This window comes from Myxocyprinus asiaticus, chromosome 13, assembly GCF_019703515.2.
Source record: "Myxocyprinus asiaticus isolate MX2 ecotype Aquarium Trade chromosome 13, UBuf_Myxa_2, whole genome shotgun sequence".
Classification (NCBI taxonomy): Eukaryota; Metazoa; Chordata; class Actinopteri; order Cypriniformes; family Catostomidae; genus Myxocyprinus; species Myxocyprinus asiaticus.
In genome coordinates, this window is record NC_059356.1 from 31,604,374 (window position 1) to 31,620,602 (window position 16,229).

Consider the following 16,229-nt stretch of genomic DNA (forward strand, 5'->3'; position numbering starts at 1 on the left):
CATTATATTTTAAATCAAAATCACCAACTGACAATCATCCCTGATGACAATGTTTAACTCTGGAGCATACAGATATACAAGTTCATCACATATTGATGTGTTATGGGGATGAGCAGAACGCAAGAGCCTTTATTTATTTATAAGCTACAGAGAGAGTTTACCTTGAATACAAGGGTGAAGATTATGACAAGACTGTGGGGGAAAAATACTGCTATTGTAAGTGATATCTAAGCATCACTTGAATAAAACCAATCTGGAGCAAGTTCATGTTTAAGAGATTAGTTCACCTAAAAATTTTATCCTAAGTCTTCTGAAGCCATATGATAGCTTTGTATGAGAAACAGACCGGAATGTGCGAAAGATGTTTGATTTGTGAACAATTTTTTTTTTCTGATTCCAAACTTTTCAATGAATTGGTTGATCAGATTCACAAAACTGATCTGAATGATTTGCTCACAAACAAGACCCGTTTTTTAGTGCAACTCGATGACTCAATGATCCAGTTGCAAAAGTTAACAGCTGCAACACAGAAAGAAATGTGTGAAATGGGTCAGATTTGTGAACAAAAATTTCTTTGATTTGAATCTTTTCAGCGAATCAGTTGATTCCATTGACAAAACTGATCCGAATTATCCATTTATGAACTGATCTGGTTCTTGAGTTCGTGACTCACTGAATCAATTATCTGGTTGAAGAAGACTTTGCATATAGTGTTCCCTATCTGTCACTCACTCGACGTTGTGTCGATGTAGTGACACTAGGGGTCACTCTTGGGAGCCCGAGACCCCTCTGGTCTTTGATAAAAGGCCAATGAAAATTGGCGAGGACTCCCCCGGACATACGGGTATAAAAGGAGCTGGTATGCAACCACTCATTCAGATTTTCTCTTCGGAGCCGAACGGTCATGCTCATTGAGCTGAATACTACTTTTCATTCACCTCTGCTGGATCTGACGGCGCATTTCAGCAGCTTCTCCCTCCTCTGCACTGGTGCACTGCAGAGAATGCCCCTGGGTGCTTCAGCAGAAAAACTAGAGAGTATATTTTCTGAAAGAGCATTTTTCCCCTCTAAAAGAGTATATATTTCTCTAAAAGAGCGCACACACGGAACGTCTTTTTAAAGATGCGTCTTTTTAAAGATGCTTTTCCGATTGTGTGTTATTCCTGGTTGTGCTCGTTATCTCTCGCCTTCTAACGGTCACGATCACTGTCTTTCATGTCTGGGCACTGCTCACGCGGAGACAGTGTTCGTGGATGGTCATGTTCTCATTGCGAGAATATGTCCATGGCAACGTTGCGGTCGCGGCTCGCCTTCGTAAGAAAGCGGGCCACCCCAGAGGCTCCTGCCTCGGTCCTTTTACCCACGGGTTTGAGGCCAGCGCGGCAAGCACTGGGGGTGATATGGGGACCCCAATGGGACCGCCTCCGCTGGGTATCCCCCCGCGGACCTCCCATTCCCCAGCACGCTCGTCTGCCCCGATCGGGCTTCCAGATGAGTCCGCCGGCTTGTCTCACGGCGAGTTCGACCTCTTATTCGGAGCCCGTGAAAGTGATGAGCTCTCGAGCGCAGCATCGGAGAGCGGGCTCGTCCAGTCGGAAGCCTCAGCTGGGCTCCTCCCTTCGGGGTCGATCGCCCAGTCACAGGCTGACGCGGAGATGACGACATGCTTCCCCGGGCAGCCGCGAGCATCGGTTAGAGTGGATTTCACCGCTCTTCCCTGAACCCTCGCAGCTCGGTGATTGGTTCCTGGGCTCGCGGTGCCGCTCAAAGCCACGCCCTGCCCCTGTTCCTTTCTTCCTCGGAAGTGCATGAAGAGCTGACAAGGTCGCAGGAGGCACTTTTTACTGCCCGGTCCCGATCTTTTCAGCTTCCCCGCCCTCACTACCCTCGATGATGGGGCGGCCAAGGGCTATTCGGCAATCCCCCGGTGGATAAAGGCGCTCGCGGTGCACCACCTGGTGCGGGTGCCCAAAGCCTCCATCCAAGACCTGTAGGTTTTTGTCGTCTCTGACGGCCAAGGCCTATGGTGCCACTGGACAAGCCGCCTCCGCCCTGCACGCCATGGCTCTCCTGCAAGTCCGCCAAGGCGCTAAAGGAACTGTACGAGGGTAGTTCCGCCCCGGGATTGATGCAGGAACTGCGCTCAGCGACCGACCTCTCTCGGGCGGACGATGGCCACACTAGTGGTCCAGGAGCGCCACCTTTGGCTCAACCTGTTCGAGATGGGTGAGGCCGACAAGACACGATTCCTTGCTGCCCCCATTTCCCAGGCAGGCCTATTCGGTGACACCATCGAGGACTTTGCCCAGCAGTTCTCAATGGTAGAGCAGTAGATGGATGCTAGCCAGCATATCCTGCCCCGGCGCGGCTCAAGATCCCACACCCCGTCTACTCATCGCCAAGGGCGTCCCCCTGCGGTGACTGCACTGGCTCCACCGCAGCCCGCCCCTTCGGCCCGGCCCCGGCGTGGAGCCCACCGCAGGAAGCAGACACCACCCGTCTCGCGGCTGCCCAGAACCCGTGAAAGGCTTCAAAGCGCCCTTGAGATGGGCGACCCAGGGACAACGAAACCCGCTGCTCTGGAGCTGGTAAGCAGATCATCTTTTTGTTACCTTTGCATTTAATTGCGCTGCATGCCCAAGTGGCTGCAGTACTCAAGAACTCATCAAGAGCGGTTTCCTTGTTCCCTGGGTCATGTATCCGGTGTGTACGGCTGTCATCACGACCACCGTCCACCACTCCATCTGGCAGGTTGGCGCTCCAGCGGCGGTCTCCCGCCCCTGAGCGCCCAGCTGTGGCACAAATCCACCCCCGATGTGACAGTCTCCACGGGTCACGAGGACAGGCCTGTCGATGTAGTGACCCCTACTGTCACTACATCGACACCAACGTCTCTTTCCCTCCATCAGGGAACGGAGATTACACCAGTAACCATGACGTTTTATGATGCTCTGCATCCTTTCTGAAGTTGAAAGCTTCAGTCTGTGGGATCAAAATCCCATCAAAAGTTTTGCGGTCACGGATCCAAAAATAATAAGCGTGAATCAAAATAATACGCGTGAATCAAAAAATAATAAGCGCAGACAAAAAAATTAATAAGCGCAAAAAACAAACAAACAAGGCTGGGTTGGTGTGAATGTTTGATGCATGTTTTTACTAGCTGTACCAGTGTAGTCACGAGTTCAGAACCCAACTTGATCCACTTTTCCATGTTGCTGAATGTGCCATTATGTACTGATCCTACGTTGGCATCATTGGCACGGCAACATGTAGTTTCATTTTCCATGATACTGCAGTGAAATCAGAAACAAGTTACTAAGCGTCCACACTTCAATAAATAATGCAATAAAGTTGGCTTGACGCTGGACGTTCTTTATTTACAAATAGTCACAAATTTAGGGACCATCTCTAAAGATACAGGCAACATTGAAGCATACATATCCAAAACATTCACAAACATTTCCATAACATAGAGTATACAATTTCAGTAACATTTTAAGCAAATGACTTACAGGGATACAACCAACTCCAAAGTGTGCATGTAGGTGTCAGCAATAATGCACACCTTTTAGATTTTTGATATATATATTAAAAAAAAAGTCCAATTATATGTTAGCATTTCTATATTCATCAGCATTGTAAAAGACCTTAGTGTCGGGATCTGGATTTTATTTAATGGAAAAGCAGATCAAGCTGGGTTCTGAACTCGCGACTACACTGGTACAGCTGGTAAAAACATGCATCAAACATCCATGCCAACCCAGCCTTGTTTTTATTTTTTTTTATATGCAGCCAATAACCTACAAACAAGGAAGTCTTAAATAATGCCTAAACTCTGCTAACTAAATTCAGCTGACTCGATATACAGTATGTGTTAACAGACTATGGTAATGGCCTACTCAGACAACACATTGTTTCCTAGAGCTGGCAGAAAATATTCAAAACAGACACAAGCAGCGTATCTATCAACCACAAATAATATAATATTTAGCAGCAGCCATCAGAGTTGCATTGGAGTGATGTCACCTCCCCTCTTCGAATGATTGGCTAGAGGAGGAGCTGTCGATCAAGAACTGGTGGACCAGTAGGGAAGCAAAACGCCCCCTGATTTACATGAAACTCTACTCACAAGTTTTGGAAAACCAATCGCAGAACTTGGACACAAAAGCAAAGAAAAATACAGCGTAAGCGTACAAAAAAAATGAAAATATGAGCAAAATTTTCAGAGAGCACAAAAAACAGTAATATAACCAAGGAAAATGTCCTGGTTACTTTCATAACCTCCGTTCCCTGATGGAGGGAACGAGATGTTGTGTCCATGTAGTGACACTAGGGGTCACTCTTGGGAGACCCAAACATCTCTGCTTTTTGAAAAAAGGCCAATGGGAATTGGCGAGTGAATTTGCATGCCACTCCCCTGGACATACGGGTATAAAAGGAGCTGGTATGCATCCACTCATTCAGGTTTTGTGCTGAGGAGCCGAGACAAGGTCCCAGCCATTTCAGCAGGTAGTTCAGTGTTGTGGCAAGAGGGACACAACATCTCGTTCCGTCCATCAGGGAACGGAGGTTACGAAAGTAACCAGGACATTCCGTCCATCAGGGAACGGAGGTTACGAAAGTAACCAGGACGTTCCCTATCTGTCACTTACTCGATGTTGTGTCGATGTAGTGACACAAGGGGTCCCTATACAAAACGCCACAACTAGCTGAACTGTGTTACGTGGACTGGCGGTGCGAGACGAGCAGACCGCTGTGTGCCTCGTAGCCAGCGAACCAGGCCATCACGTAACCTCCCCCAATGCTCTTATGAGTGTCGAATGGTCTTTTGGGAACAAATCGACTGCCCAACAAATAGGGACAGGCTAGCCCAGCCATAGCCTCTTTTCCTCTTTTTTCTCGCCAAAAAGAGTGGAATTTGTTAACTGACTGGGGGCCATAAATGTCTACGCCGGGGGGGAGTCACTCCCAAGGGGAAGACACCACGGAGACCACACTCCACCCAGAGAAGGGGGGGGGGTAATTTGAGTGGAAAAACATCACATGGTCTTACCGAGTCTTGTCGGAAGTATGTCATGTGGAGAAGTCGCATGGTATGTCCTACCCAAGGAGGGAGGAGTTTCTACAAACATGGTGACCGGGGCAGAGGGGCCCAGCCCAAGGAAGACGCCGTTTACCGACAGGGAAATGATTTAGCGGAAGATATCACATGGGGACACCTACGGGGAACCAGCACATGTGGAGCACCTACCCCAGTACAGGGCCTAATTAGCACATGTACTGGTCCAGTAGCGAGTTTCTCTGCAAACTCGTCTGCCACAGGGCTAAGGAGGAAAGTCATCCAGGGATCACAGCTTGTGAACATGACTGGGGGTCAAAAGCACACATCTTCACCTTAAGAGAGGGGAAAGGCGCTATGCGCAAGTGGTACACCCGGCCAGCTGTCCCGGAACTTACCTGCTCAAACCTGACAATATACGGGATGAAACTGGCTCAACCCGGAGATTGTAGAACCTCGCAAAGGTGTTGGGTGTTGCCAAGCCCGCTGCTCTGCAGATGTCTGCCAAAGAGGCGCCACTGGTAAGGGCCCAGGAGGCCGCTACACTCCTAGTAGAGTGGGCTCGTAACCCCACGCGGGGTTGCACGTCCTGAGCGTGATATGTCATCACGATGGCGTCAATGACCCAGGGGGCGATCCTCTGTTTGGAGACAGCGCTTCCTTTCCGCTGTCCACCAAAGCAGACAAAAAGCTGCTCGGAGCTTCTAAAGCTCTGCATGTGATCCAAATAGATACGTAAAGCATGCACCGGACACAGCAACGCCAAGGCTGGGTCTGCCTCCTCCTGGGGCAGTGCTTGCAGGTTCACCACCTGATCCCTAAAAGGGGTCGTGGGAACCTTGGGCACATAGCCTGGTCGGGGTCTCAGGATCACGTGAGTGTAACCCGGACTGAACTCCAGGCATGATTCGCTGACAGAGAACGCCTGCAGATCCCCTACCCTCTTGATGGAAGTGAGCACAGTCAGGAGGGCAGTCTTCAAAGAGAGTGCTTTAAGCTCAACTGACTCCCGGGGCTCAAAGGGAGCTCCCCATAGACCATGAAGGACTACAGAGAGGTCCCACGAGGGGATGATGCACGGTCTGGAGGGATTGAACCTCCTAGTGCCTCTCAGGAACCTGATGATCAAGTCATGCTTCCCCAAATACTTACCATCCTCTGCATCATGATGTGCCGAAATAGCAGCTACATACACCTTCAAGGTGGAGGGGGACAGCTGCCCCTCCAGCCTCTCCAGCAGGAAGGAAAGCACCGATCCAACAGCACATCTCTGGGGGTCTTTGTGTCAGGAAGAATACCACTTAGTGAACAGACGCCACTTCAAGGCATACAAGCGCCTCGTAGAGGGAGCCTGAGTGATCGTGTCTACCACCGTGGGTGGTAGCCCACTTAGGTCTTCCACATCTCGTCCAAGGGCCAGACGTGGATATTCCAGAGGTCTGGTTGCGGGTGCCAGATGGTGCCCCATCCCTGAGAAAGAAGGTCCTTCCTCAGGTGAATTTGCTGGGGGGGGGGTTTGTGAGGAGCATGAGGTCTGAGAACCACATCTGGGTGGGCTAGTAGGGTGCTACTAGGATGACCTGCTCCTCGTCCTCCCTGACCTTGCACAGGGTCTGTGCAAGTAGGCTCACTGGGGGAAACGCATATTTGCATAATCCCGGGGGCCAGCTGTGTGCCAGTGTGTCTGTACTGAGGGGTGCCTCGGTCAGGGTGTACCAAAGCGGGCAGTGAGAGGATTCACGGGAAGCAAACAGGTCTACCTGTGCTCGACCGAATCAACTCCAAATCAGCTGGACCACCTTGGGGTGGAGTCTCCACTCTCCCCTGAGTGTAGCCTGTCATGACAGCATGTCCACCGTGGTGTTGAAGTCGCCTGGGATGTGAGTGGCTCGTAGCGACTTGAGGCGCTGCTGACTCCAGAGGAGGAGATGGTGGACGAGTTGTGACATGCAACGGGAGCGTAGACCACCTTGATGGTTGATGTATGCTATCGTCGCTGTGTTGTCCGTCCAGACCAACACGTGCTTGCCCTGGATCAATGGTCGGAATCTCTGCAGGGCAAGCAGTACTGCCAACAACTCGAGGCAGTTGATGTGCCAACGCAGCCGCAGGCCAGTCCAGGAGCCGGCGGCTGTGTGCCCATTGCATACGGCACCCCAGCCCATCTTGGAGGCGTCCGTCGTAACCACAACACATCTGGAGACCTGCCCGTAGAATTGCAAGGTCGGTTCAAGGGCTGAAGAGGCGGTGACAGATCAGCGTGACGACCACGCGATGTGTCCCGTGGCGCCATGCCCATCTCAGGACTCGAGTCTGAAGCCAGTGCTGAAGCGGTCTCATATGCATCAACCTGAGCGGTGTGGCCACTTACCCACTTACCTGGCTCCTGACACCACCATAAGATTGGTCAAGGAGTGGGGAGGAGGAATATCGTCACTGCAGTCCATCGGAACCAACCCGGTGTGGGCATGTTTGTGCCACAGCTGGGCGCACAGGGGTGGGGGGTCCACTGCTGGAGCGCCTGACTTGTGGCCCAAGGAACAAGAAAACCACTCTTTTGTTGAAGTTTTGGGTACTGCAGCCTCTTGGGCATGCGGCGAAAAACGAAACAAAAGATCCTCCTCCCGGCCCTCCACCGGGGGATGGAGTGGTCTGTCCATCAGCTCCATAAAAGCAGGTCTCCTCGTCCCTGGGTCGCTCGTCTCAGGGGCGCTTCAAAGCCTTCCTTGGGTTCTTGGTGGCCAGCCATGAGACGGGTGGCATCTGCTTCCTGCGGTGCGCTCCACACCGGGGCCGGGCTGCAGGGGCTGGCTGCAGCAGAGCTGGTGATGTTGCTGCAGGAGGACGCCCTTAGCGACGAGCAGACGGGGTGCGGGGTCTTGAGCTGCGCCGGGGCAGGATGTGTTGAATAGCCTCCGTCTGCTGCTTCACTGCCGAGAACTGCTGGGCAAAGTCTTCGACGGTGTCGCCGAACAGGCCAACCTGGAAAATGGGGGTTTCAAGCAACCGTGCCTTGTCAGCCTCTCTCATCTCGACCAGGTTGAGCCAAAGGTGGCACTCCTGGACCACCAGGGTGGACATCGCCTGCCCGAGAGATCGCACCGTGACCTTCGTCGCCCGGAGAGCGAGGTCGGTCGACGAGCGCAGGTCCTGCATCAATCCCGGGTCAGAATTATCCTCGTGCAGCTCTTTTAGTGCCTTGGCTTGGTGTACCTGCAGGAGCCATGGTGTGCAGGGCGGAGGTGGCTTGTCCAGCGGCACCGTAGGCCTTAGTCATCAGAGACGATGTAAACCTACAGGCCCTGGATGGGAGCTTCGGGTGCCCATGCCAGGTGGCGGCACTCTGCGGGCATAAGTGCACCGCGAGCGCCTTATCCACCTGAGGGATCACGGAATACCCCTTGGCCACCCCACCATCAAGGGTAGTGAGAGCGGGGGAGCTGAAAGATCAGGATCGGGTAGTAAAAGGTGCCCCCCACGATCTTGTCAGCTCCTCATGCACTTCTGGGAAGAAAGGGACTGGGGCGGGGCACGGCTGTGAGTGGCGTTCTGGGCCCAGGAACCAATCATCGAGCCGCAAGGGTTCAGGGGAGAGTGGAGGGTTCCACTCTAGCCCGACGCTCGTGAGACTGGGCGACCATACCCGAAGGAGGAAGCCCAGCCGAAGCCTCCACGTCAGACTGGACGAGCCCGCTCTCCGATGCTGCGCTCGATAACTCATCATCTTCCCGGGCTCCGAATAAGAGGTCGAACTCGCCCTGAGACGAGCCAGCGGTCTCATCCGAGAGCCCGACCGGGGCAAGCGAGCGTGCTGAGGAATGGGAGGTCCGTGGGGGGTTACCCGGCAGAGGTGCTCCCATTGAAGTCCCAAAATCGCCCCCATTGCTAACCGACATGGCCTCATACCCGTAGGTAGAAGGACCGAGGCGGGAAGCCACTGGGGTGGCTTGCTTTCTTTCGAAGGCAAGCCGCGACCGCAACGTTGCCATGGTCATGTTCTCGCAATGAGGACAAGACCCATCCACGAATGATGTCTCCGCGTGGGCAGCACCCAGACATGTAAGTCAGTGATCATGGCTGTTAGAAGCGGAGAGATAACGACTGCAACCAGGAATAACACACCAATGGAAAGACATCTTTTAAAAGACGTTCCGTGTGTGCTGCTCTTTTAGAATTGCAAATATATTCTTTTAGAATATACTCTTTTTTTTTTGTTCTGCCGAAGCTCCACGGGTGCAGAGGGGGAGAAACCACTGAAATGCACCATAAATCCAGCAGTTTGAGGTGAATGGTAGGGAGAAATTGAATTCAGTGCACTAAATGCAACCGCTTGGCTCCGAAGAGAAAATCTGAATGAGTGGTTGCATACCAATACCTTTTATACCCGTATGTCCGGGGGAGTGGCATGCAAATTCCACTTTTTTCAAAAAGCAGATGTGTTTGGGGCTCCCAAGAGTGACCCCTAGTGTCACTACATCGACACAATGTCGAGTGAGTGACAGATAGGGAACATGATTTTGTTTGCTATTTTGATGACTTTGCTTTAATTTTTTTTTTTTTTTTTTTGCAGCATACTTTAAATGTGTTTATATATTTTTGATTCATGCTTGTTATTTTTTGATCTGTGCTAATTATTTTGATCTGTGCTTATTATTTTGATCTGCGCTTTTTATTTATTTTTGCACTTATTATTTTTTAATCTGCACTTATTATTTTTTGATTCACGCTTATTATTTTGATTCACGCTTATTATATTTGGCTCTGTGACTACAATATTTTTGACAGGATTTTGATCCCATATCAGTCCACCTACATTGTAACTGAATGGAAAAGACATCCAGTAGTTATTGCATGCGTCATAACTATATGTACTCCAAGCAAATTTGTAGTTCACATTGACCTCGATGATTCTGTGCAACGAGGCACAATCACAGCCAATCAGAACATATATGATGACAGTTATGAGGACAAGATTTTGAACCAATGAGATTTCACTCTAGGCGGAGCAGTCTGGTGCGACAGAAAACAGAAATAGATACCAAGCGATTGAGAAAATCTCCTTAGGTGGTTGCTTGTTAGGATGAAAACTCTAATTAACCTTGAAGAGACACCTTGCATTGCATGTCCCTTTGTTGCTTCACTTCTGGTTAGCACATGGTGATAAGAATTTCTCCTTTAAAAGAAAGTCAACTGGCTTGAAACAATGTAAGAGCGGGTAAATGATAATAGAATTTTCAGATTAGGGTGAATTGCCTCTTAAAGTTGTGCCATTTGTGAGAGCTGTTTGGTGAACTGGAACATGTCTGGGATTATGATTTGTTAACAGGATGATCATGTACATTTTTATGTGAGGTCTCTAAACAGGCTCCCTGGACCACAGGCATCAGATCCGGGCAAGCTAATGAACACAGCAGGTCTTCTGGGGGACTGGATGCTGGGCAAATTTCTCTATATAGTTATAAGAGGAGTAGGACACATGGAAAAAGTCCCAAAAGCTCCCATAAGTATTTAAAGGCCATTCCTCTGTCAACACAATCCCTTGAGTCCTGTCCACTTTGTCAAGCTCTCAGAGAGAGATAAAAAGAGGCTCATTAACCACAGAGAGTCGAGAAGGATGATAATAATAATAGGACAGAAAGAGAAAAGGAAGGCTATGTCCTGAGGGAGGACACACCAGAAATCTGTACCTGAACTAAACATTAAAAGTGCACTCAGTAAAATGTCAGTTTATGTTCATAGCAGTGGCAATTGCTTTAAGACTACACGGGAAGCACGGCTTACCATAAAATTTAATTAAAATTGCGCAATGACATTTTAATATACACTATATTGCCAAAAGTATTCGCTCACCCATCCAAATAATTTAATTCAAGTGTTCCAGTCACTTCCATGGCCACAGGTGTATAAAATGAAGCACCTAGGCATGCAGACTGCTTCTACAAACATTTGTGAAAGAATGGGCCGCTCTCAGGAGCTCAGTGAATTCCAGCATGGTACTGTGATAGGATGCCACCTGTGCAACAAGTTCAGTCGTGAAATTTCCTCGCTACTAAATATTCCACAGTCAACTGTCAGTGGTATTATAACAAAGTGGAAGCAATTGGGAATGACAGCAACTCAGCCACGAAGTGGTAGGCTACGTAAAATGACAGAGCGGGGTCAGCGGATGCTGAGGCGCATAATGCGCAGAGGTCACCAACTTTCTGCAGAGTCAATCGCTACAGACCTCCAAAGTTCATGTGGCCTTCAGATTAGCTCAAGAACAGTGCGTAGAGAGCTTCATGGAATGGGTTTCCATGGCCGAGCAGCTGCATCCAAGCCATACATCACCAAGTGCAATGCAAAGCGTCGGATGCAGTGGTGTAAAGCACGCCGCCACTGGACTCTAGAGCAGTGGAGACGCATTCTCTGGAGTGACGAATCACGCTTCTCCATCTGGCAATCTGATGGACGAGTCTGGGTTTGGCGGTTGCCAGGAGAACGGTACTTGTCTGACTGCATTGTGCCAACTGTGAAGTTTGGTGGAGGGGGATTATGGTGTGGGGTTGTTTTTCAGGAGCTGGGCTTGGCCCCTTAGTTCCAGTGAAAAGAACACTGAATGCTTCAGCATACCAAGAGATTTTGGACAATTCCATGCTCCCAACTTTGTGGGAACAGTTTGGGGATGGCCCCTTCCTGTTCCAACATGACTGCGCACCAGTGCACAAAGCAAGGTCCATAAAGACATGGATGAGCGAGTTTGGTGTGGAAGAACTTGACTGGCCTGCACAGAGTCCTGACCTCAACCCGATAGAGCACCTTTGGGATGAATTAGAGCGAAGACTGCGAGCCAGGCCTTCTCGTCCAACATCAGTGTCTGACCTCACAAATGCGCTTCTGGAAGAATGGTCAAAAATTCCCATAAACACACTCCTAAACCTTGTGGAAAGCCTTCCCAGAAGAGTTGAAGCTGTTATAGCTGCAAAGGGTGGGCCAACGTCATATTAAACCCTATGGATTAAGAATGGGATGTCACTTAAGTTCATATGCGTCTAAAGGCTGATGAGCGAATACTTTTGGCAATATAGTGTATATATATAAATGTATTTATTTATTTATTTTTTATTTTTTTTCTACTCTATGGCTACTAATTCTTTCTGTTTAACAGTTTAGCAAGTAGCAAAAAAAATTAAAAATAAATAAATGCAGAATTTTTATTTTGAGAAAGCACATCACGTTCTGGGACACCTCTCTAGCATTAGATTGTTCCCACAAGATACAAAATATTGACTTTGGGATATTGCATATTGCACCACATTTCCCTCCTGGGAACAGTAGTTACTGCCTAACTTTACATTCCCATTCAGGCGGTTCACTCTACATAACACAATGACTATGCAATATCCCATTTTTAATGTGTTGTACCCCATTTCCCTCCTAGAAACATAAGTTATATGTGTAATTTTTCAAAATGTATGTGAATAAGTTTAAAAAGAGATAGAGTGCATCTGTGTGTCCACTGACCTGCAGAATCTGACAGCGCTCTGAGGTGCAGTCGATGTTCTCGCAGGGCTGGTACATCCCCAGAGTGACACAGTTCAGCAGGATCACCATGATGCTGATGCGCTCGAACCATGTGGATGGATAAGTTAAGGCCAACATATTTCAGCAGAAACATGGAAACAGTTACACAATACATAATACAAAATAAATCTGAACAGATCTTGAATTTGTTTCATGAGCATTCAATACTTACAAATCATCATTTAAAAAATCTTGTCGAACAAATGTGGATGTATATTGGAACATTGTATGACAGAAGTGCAGTTTATTCATTTCTGCAAGTTGTAACTTTAAAGCTGATGTGTATTTTTTTTTTGTTAAAATTATATATCATATCCCACCTTAGTATGCAGAGTCAACAATATGTAAGCCAATCAAGCAGGTTGATTTCACCTAAAAGTGTAATACTGTGGCTCTGTGGTGCTATTAAAACATTGCTCTGTTTGCTTGAGAGACCCATCCAGTCCGACACAGCAACACTGGCTCAACCAGTGGGTTTGGGGCAGGACTATCTGTTTGTACAACCAATGGAAGACAGGGGAGCTAGTGGTGCAGAAATTACACACCTTAGCTCAAAATTATAATATACACAAATCTGACCACTACCAATAAATAAAGTTATGGTACCAGGTAGATCAACCCAAAGGAACAATCCAGTGAATTATGATTAATAATTTATGTGAAAGGCACAACGCAAAGAAGCACTAAATTCATAGAAACACAGTGTTTCATCCTTCCCACATTCAGGTATGTTAATTGGAGTGAAATCTTCAGCTCTCTTCACTATATCTCTACAGGTCTCATCTTTTCACCTTTATGGACCATTTCTTTTTCAATTTACTCTCTACTCCCTCTTTTCCTCTGGCTTGGTCAAGCTTTTAGCAGGCTATTCAAAAAATAAATAAAAAAAATTTAAAAAAAAATATGTTTGCACATACCGTATGCCCCTTCTCTTTCATTCCATCATGTTTCTATCTGTGTCTCTCTTTTTCTCCTTCTATTACTCCCTCCCTCAGTGTTATAGCTTCCTCTTGCCTTTCATCTCCAACACTTGTCTTTTATTTCCTTTTTTCATGGAGCATTCAGCAGTGTTTGAACTGTATTAGCCACAGGGCAAGGGGCTGCTGATTTTGCATTGTGCTGGATCTAACAGGGACCCTGCTTAACACACACATACACAAATTATTACTGCTCCATACATTCTTCACTTAATTAGAACCTACCAACATGCACTCTACCGGAAAAAGGCTTGTGGCACTTAGTAAAATGTGATTTTTCCACTTTTCCATGAGAGAAACGTGTACATTTCAATATGCATGTGCTATTAGACTGAAGGATTTGCCACTATGTGGCCACATTTTGAACTTGCGTGTGTAATATTGTAAAAAGCCTCAGAGGCTTTTGTCCCTGCATTAATCATTCAAGTAGAGACAGCAACCCACATGGGGGTAACGCAAGCACCCGCATCATGCAGCAAATCGCTTGCTATGGTTACTGGAGGAAATTGCTCCTTTCTTTCTTTCTTTCTTTTTCTTTCTTTTTTTTTATTATTGTTGATACCTCATCAGTTTCTAAGGCAGGCTTTTGGCAGAGGGGAAAAAGCACCCACAGAAACAGTTAAATGACATTAAAGAGACAGGAGCACAGAATCAATCTCACAGGAGCACATCAGAGAGAGAGAGAGACAGAGAGAGAGAGTACCAAGGCCAATGGGTTGACTGAAACATTGTCTGTTTATTTAAGAAAAGATGGAAGGAAGGGTGAGGAAGTGTGACATGAGACAATCCCAGAGACACACCCAGGGAACACATTTCACTCAGAGATGGATGCACTCTTGGTAAAAATAACAAAGCGGTAGACCGACATTACTCACAGTGGTGATGCCTCAAAGTAAAAAAATAAATAAAATGGCATTACTTTGTCCATGGGGAACTGTGAAAGAAGAAAATGGTATGGTCAGAGATTGTCTTATTAAGGTGTAAGGCTGGCACCAGGAAGTCTACACCCAAAAGGCGCCTTTCTGGTAGAAGTCAAAGAACTGCGAGAATCAACATCATAGAACTCTCTCACAAACCTGAAATCTACACCTGAATATCACCACGTGTGATAAATTGCAAATCGCCTTTGTATTGTTTTACAAAGCTGAAATCTTCACCTGAATATCACCACAGTGTGATAAATTGCAAATCACCTTGCTGCCCCCTCTTCTCTCTCCCCCTTCTCCCCTTCAACAGCTCAGGACTAATACAAAGACACAAGATTTATATGTAAAAATATAACAAATACAGTGAAAACAAAGAATGCAACTGTATGTGTTTGATATTTTTTAGAGGTCTCTGTGCGACTGGTATAATGGTCTCTTTCCCATGTTGATAAAACTAATGGTGACAAAGTTATAAGGTCTTTGCCAAATACTGCATAATTCTGGAGGTCTATCCCCCTCCTTGACCTACAATTTAAATGACCTCCTGTATGTTAACAAGGTTAAACCCCAGGAAGTCAAGAACCCATTCACCCACAAATTCTCATTGTTCAAAGGATAATACCATTTGGTACACAATGTTTATTCTGTCTGGGTATTTAAGGAAAGTTGGCAAGAAGCTCGGGGATTCTGTATTCAGATCTCCTATACTGTCGCTGTATGTAGTTCTATTTGCCAAGTATGTTTCTCTGACTTATATCTTATTTTTAGGGATGTTTGTTTATTCTGATCATATGTGAAATTGGGTTTGATTGAATTCTTGTAACAATGTTTTATATCCTACCTGGCAAATAAATCGTTATTATTTGATTTATTCTGAATTCTTCCGAAATCATTTGTGACTGGTAGATTGTGTTAAGATACTGTTTGTTACCACAGGTATGAGACCAGGACAAGACCATTACTGAAGCTTAATGATAGGAGAATCCATGTAAGACTTCAGTCACTGCTTATCGTCCGTCAAAGCAAGTTGTGTGTACGTGTCTAAGCGATGGTATCATCTGATTATGAGAGAAGCCAAATCAGATGATATTTAGATTACCCTACAACCTCTGACTATGAACTGAACTAGCTCGCTTGTGACGTGAGATCCTCGCAATCTCTAATAACGGCCAGCATGAGACTCTAAACGACATTCAAGTATTGATCGAGAGGACAAATGAAAATTAAGATGATTCAGAGTAATCAATAACTTAAAAAGATCAAATTAAAAGAATGATCAGAAGTTAATTAGAGCTGTAATCTAAATTAGAGGTCAACTTAAATTGGAGTCAGATTAATATAAAATTGGAGTCAGATAAAATGAATAACGGAATCAATTTGTAAAGTGTAAATGAACAATCATTGCTTTACTTCAGCGCTTAGAAAAGACAGAACAACGCAGAGACCTTCAAGGGACCATTCTATTGGAATCTGACATCGGAACAAATAGTTTGGTTTTTTACCCCTTTTACAAAGGAGATGTCTATCTTTGAACCTGTATCATTGGAAAAATAGTGTTGGTCAATGATGCTCTACTTGGATCACATGCACTTTGTAAGCCAGTCTTATAATGGCCATAATGTCATTGAAACGCTTTCAATACTTTTATGACATTCGCTATTTGCAGATACTATAAAAATTAGTTTGTAGTGCCAAAGACAGTAT

The 16,229-nt window shown here is 46.8% G+C and overlaps 1 protein-coding gene across 1 annotated transcript in view; it reads right to left on the reverse strand.

Annotated features, from left to right (window-relative positions):
* Positions 1–16,229, reverse strand: part of LOC127450696 (voltage-dependent T-type calcium channel subunit alpha-1I-like) — a 231,779-nt gene that overhangs the window by 145,210 nt on the left and 70,340 nt on the right. Inside the window, exon 2 of the mRNA XM_051714981.1 lies at positions 12,563–12,674. Within this exon, the coding sequence (XP_051570941.1) occupies positions 12,563–12,674 (112 nt within the window). The remainder of the gene's footprint in view (positions 1–12,562; positions 12,675–16,229) is intronic.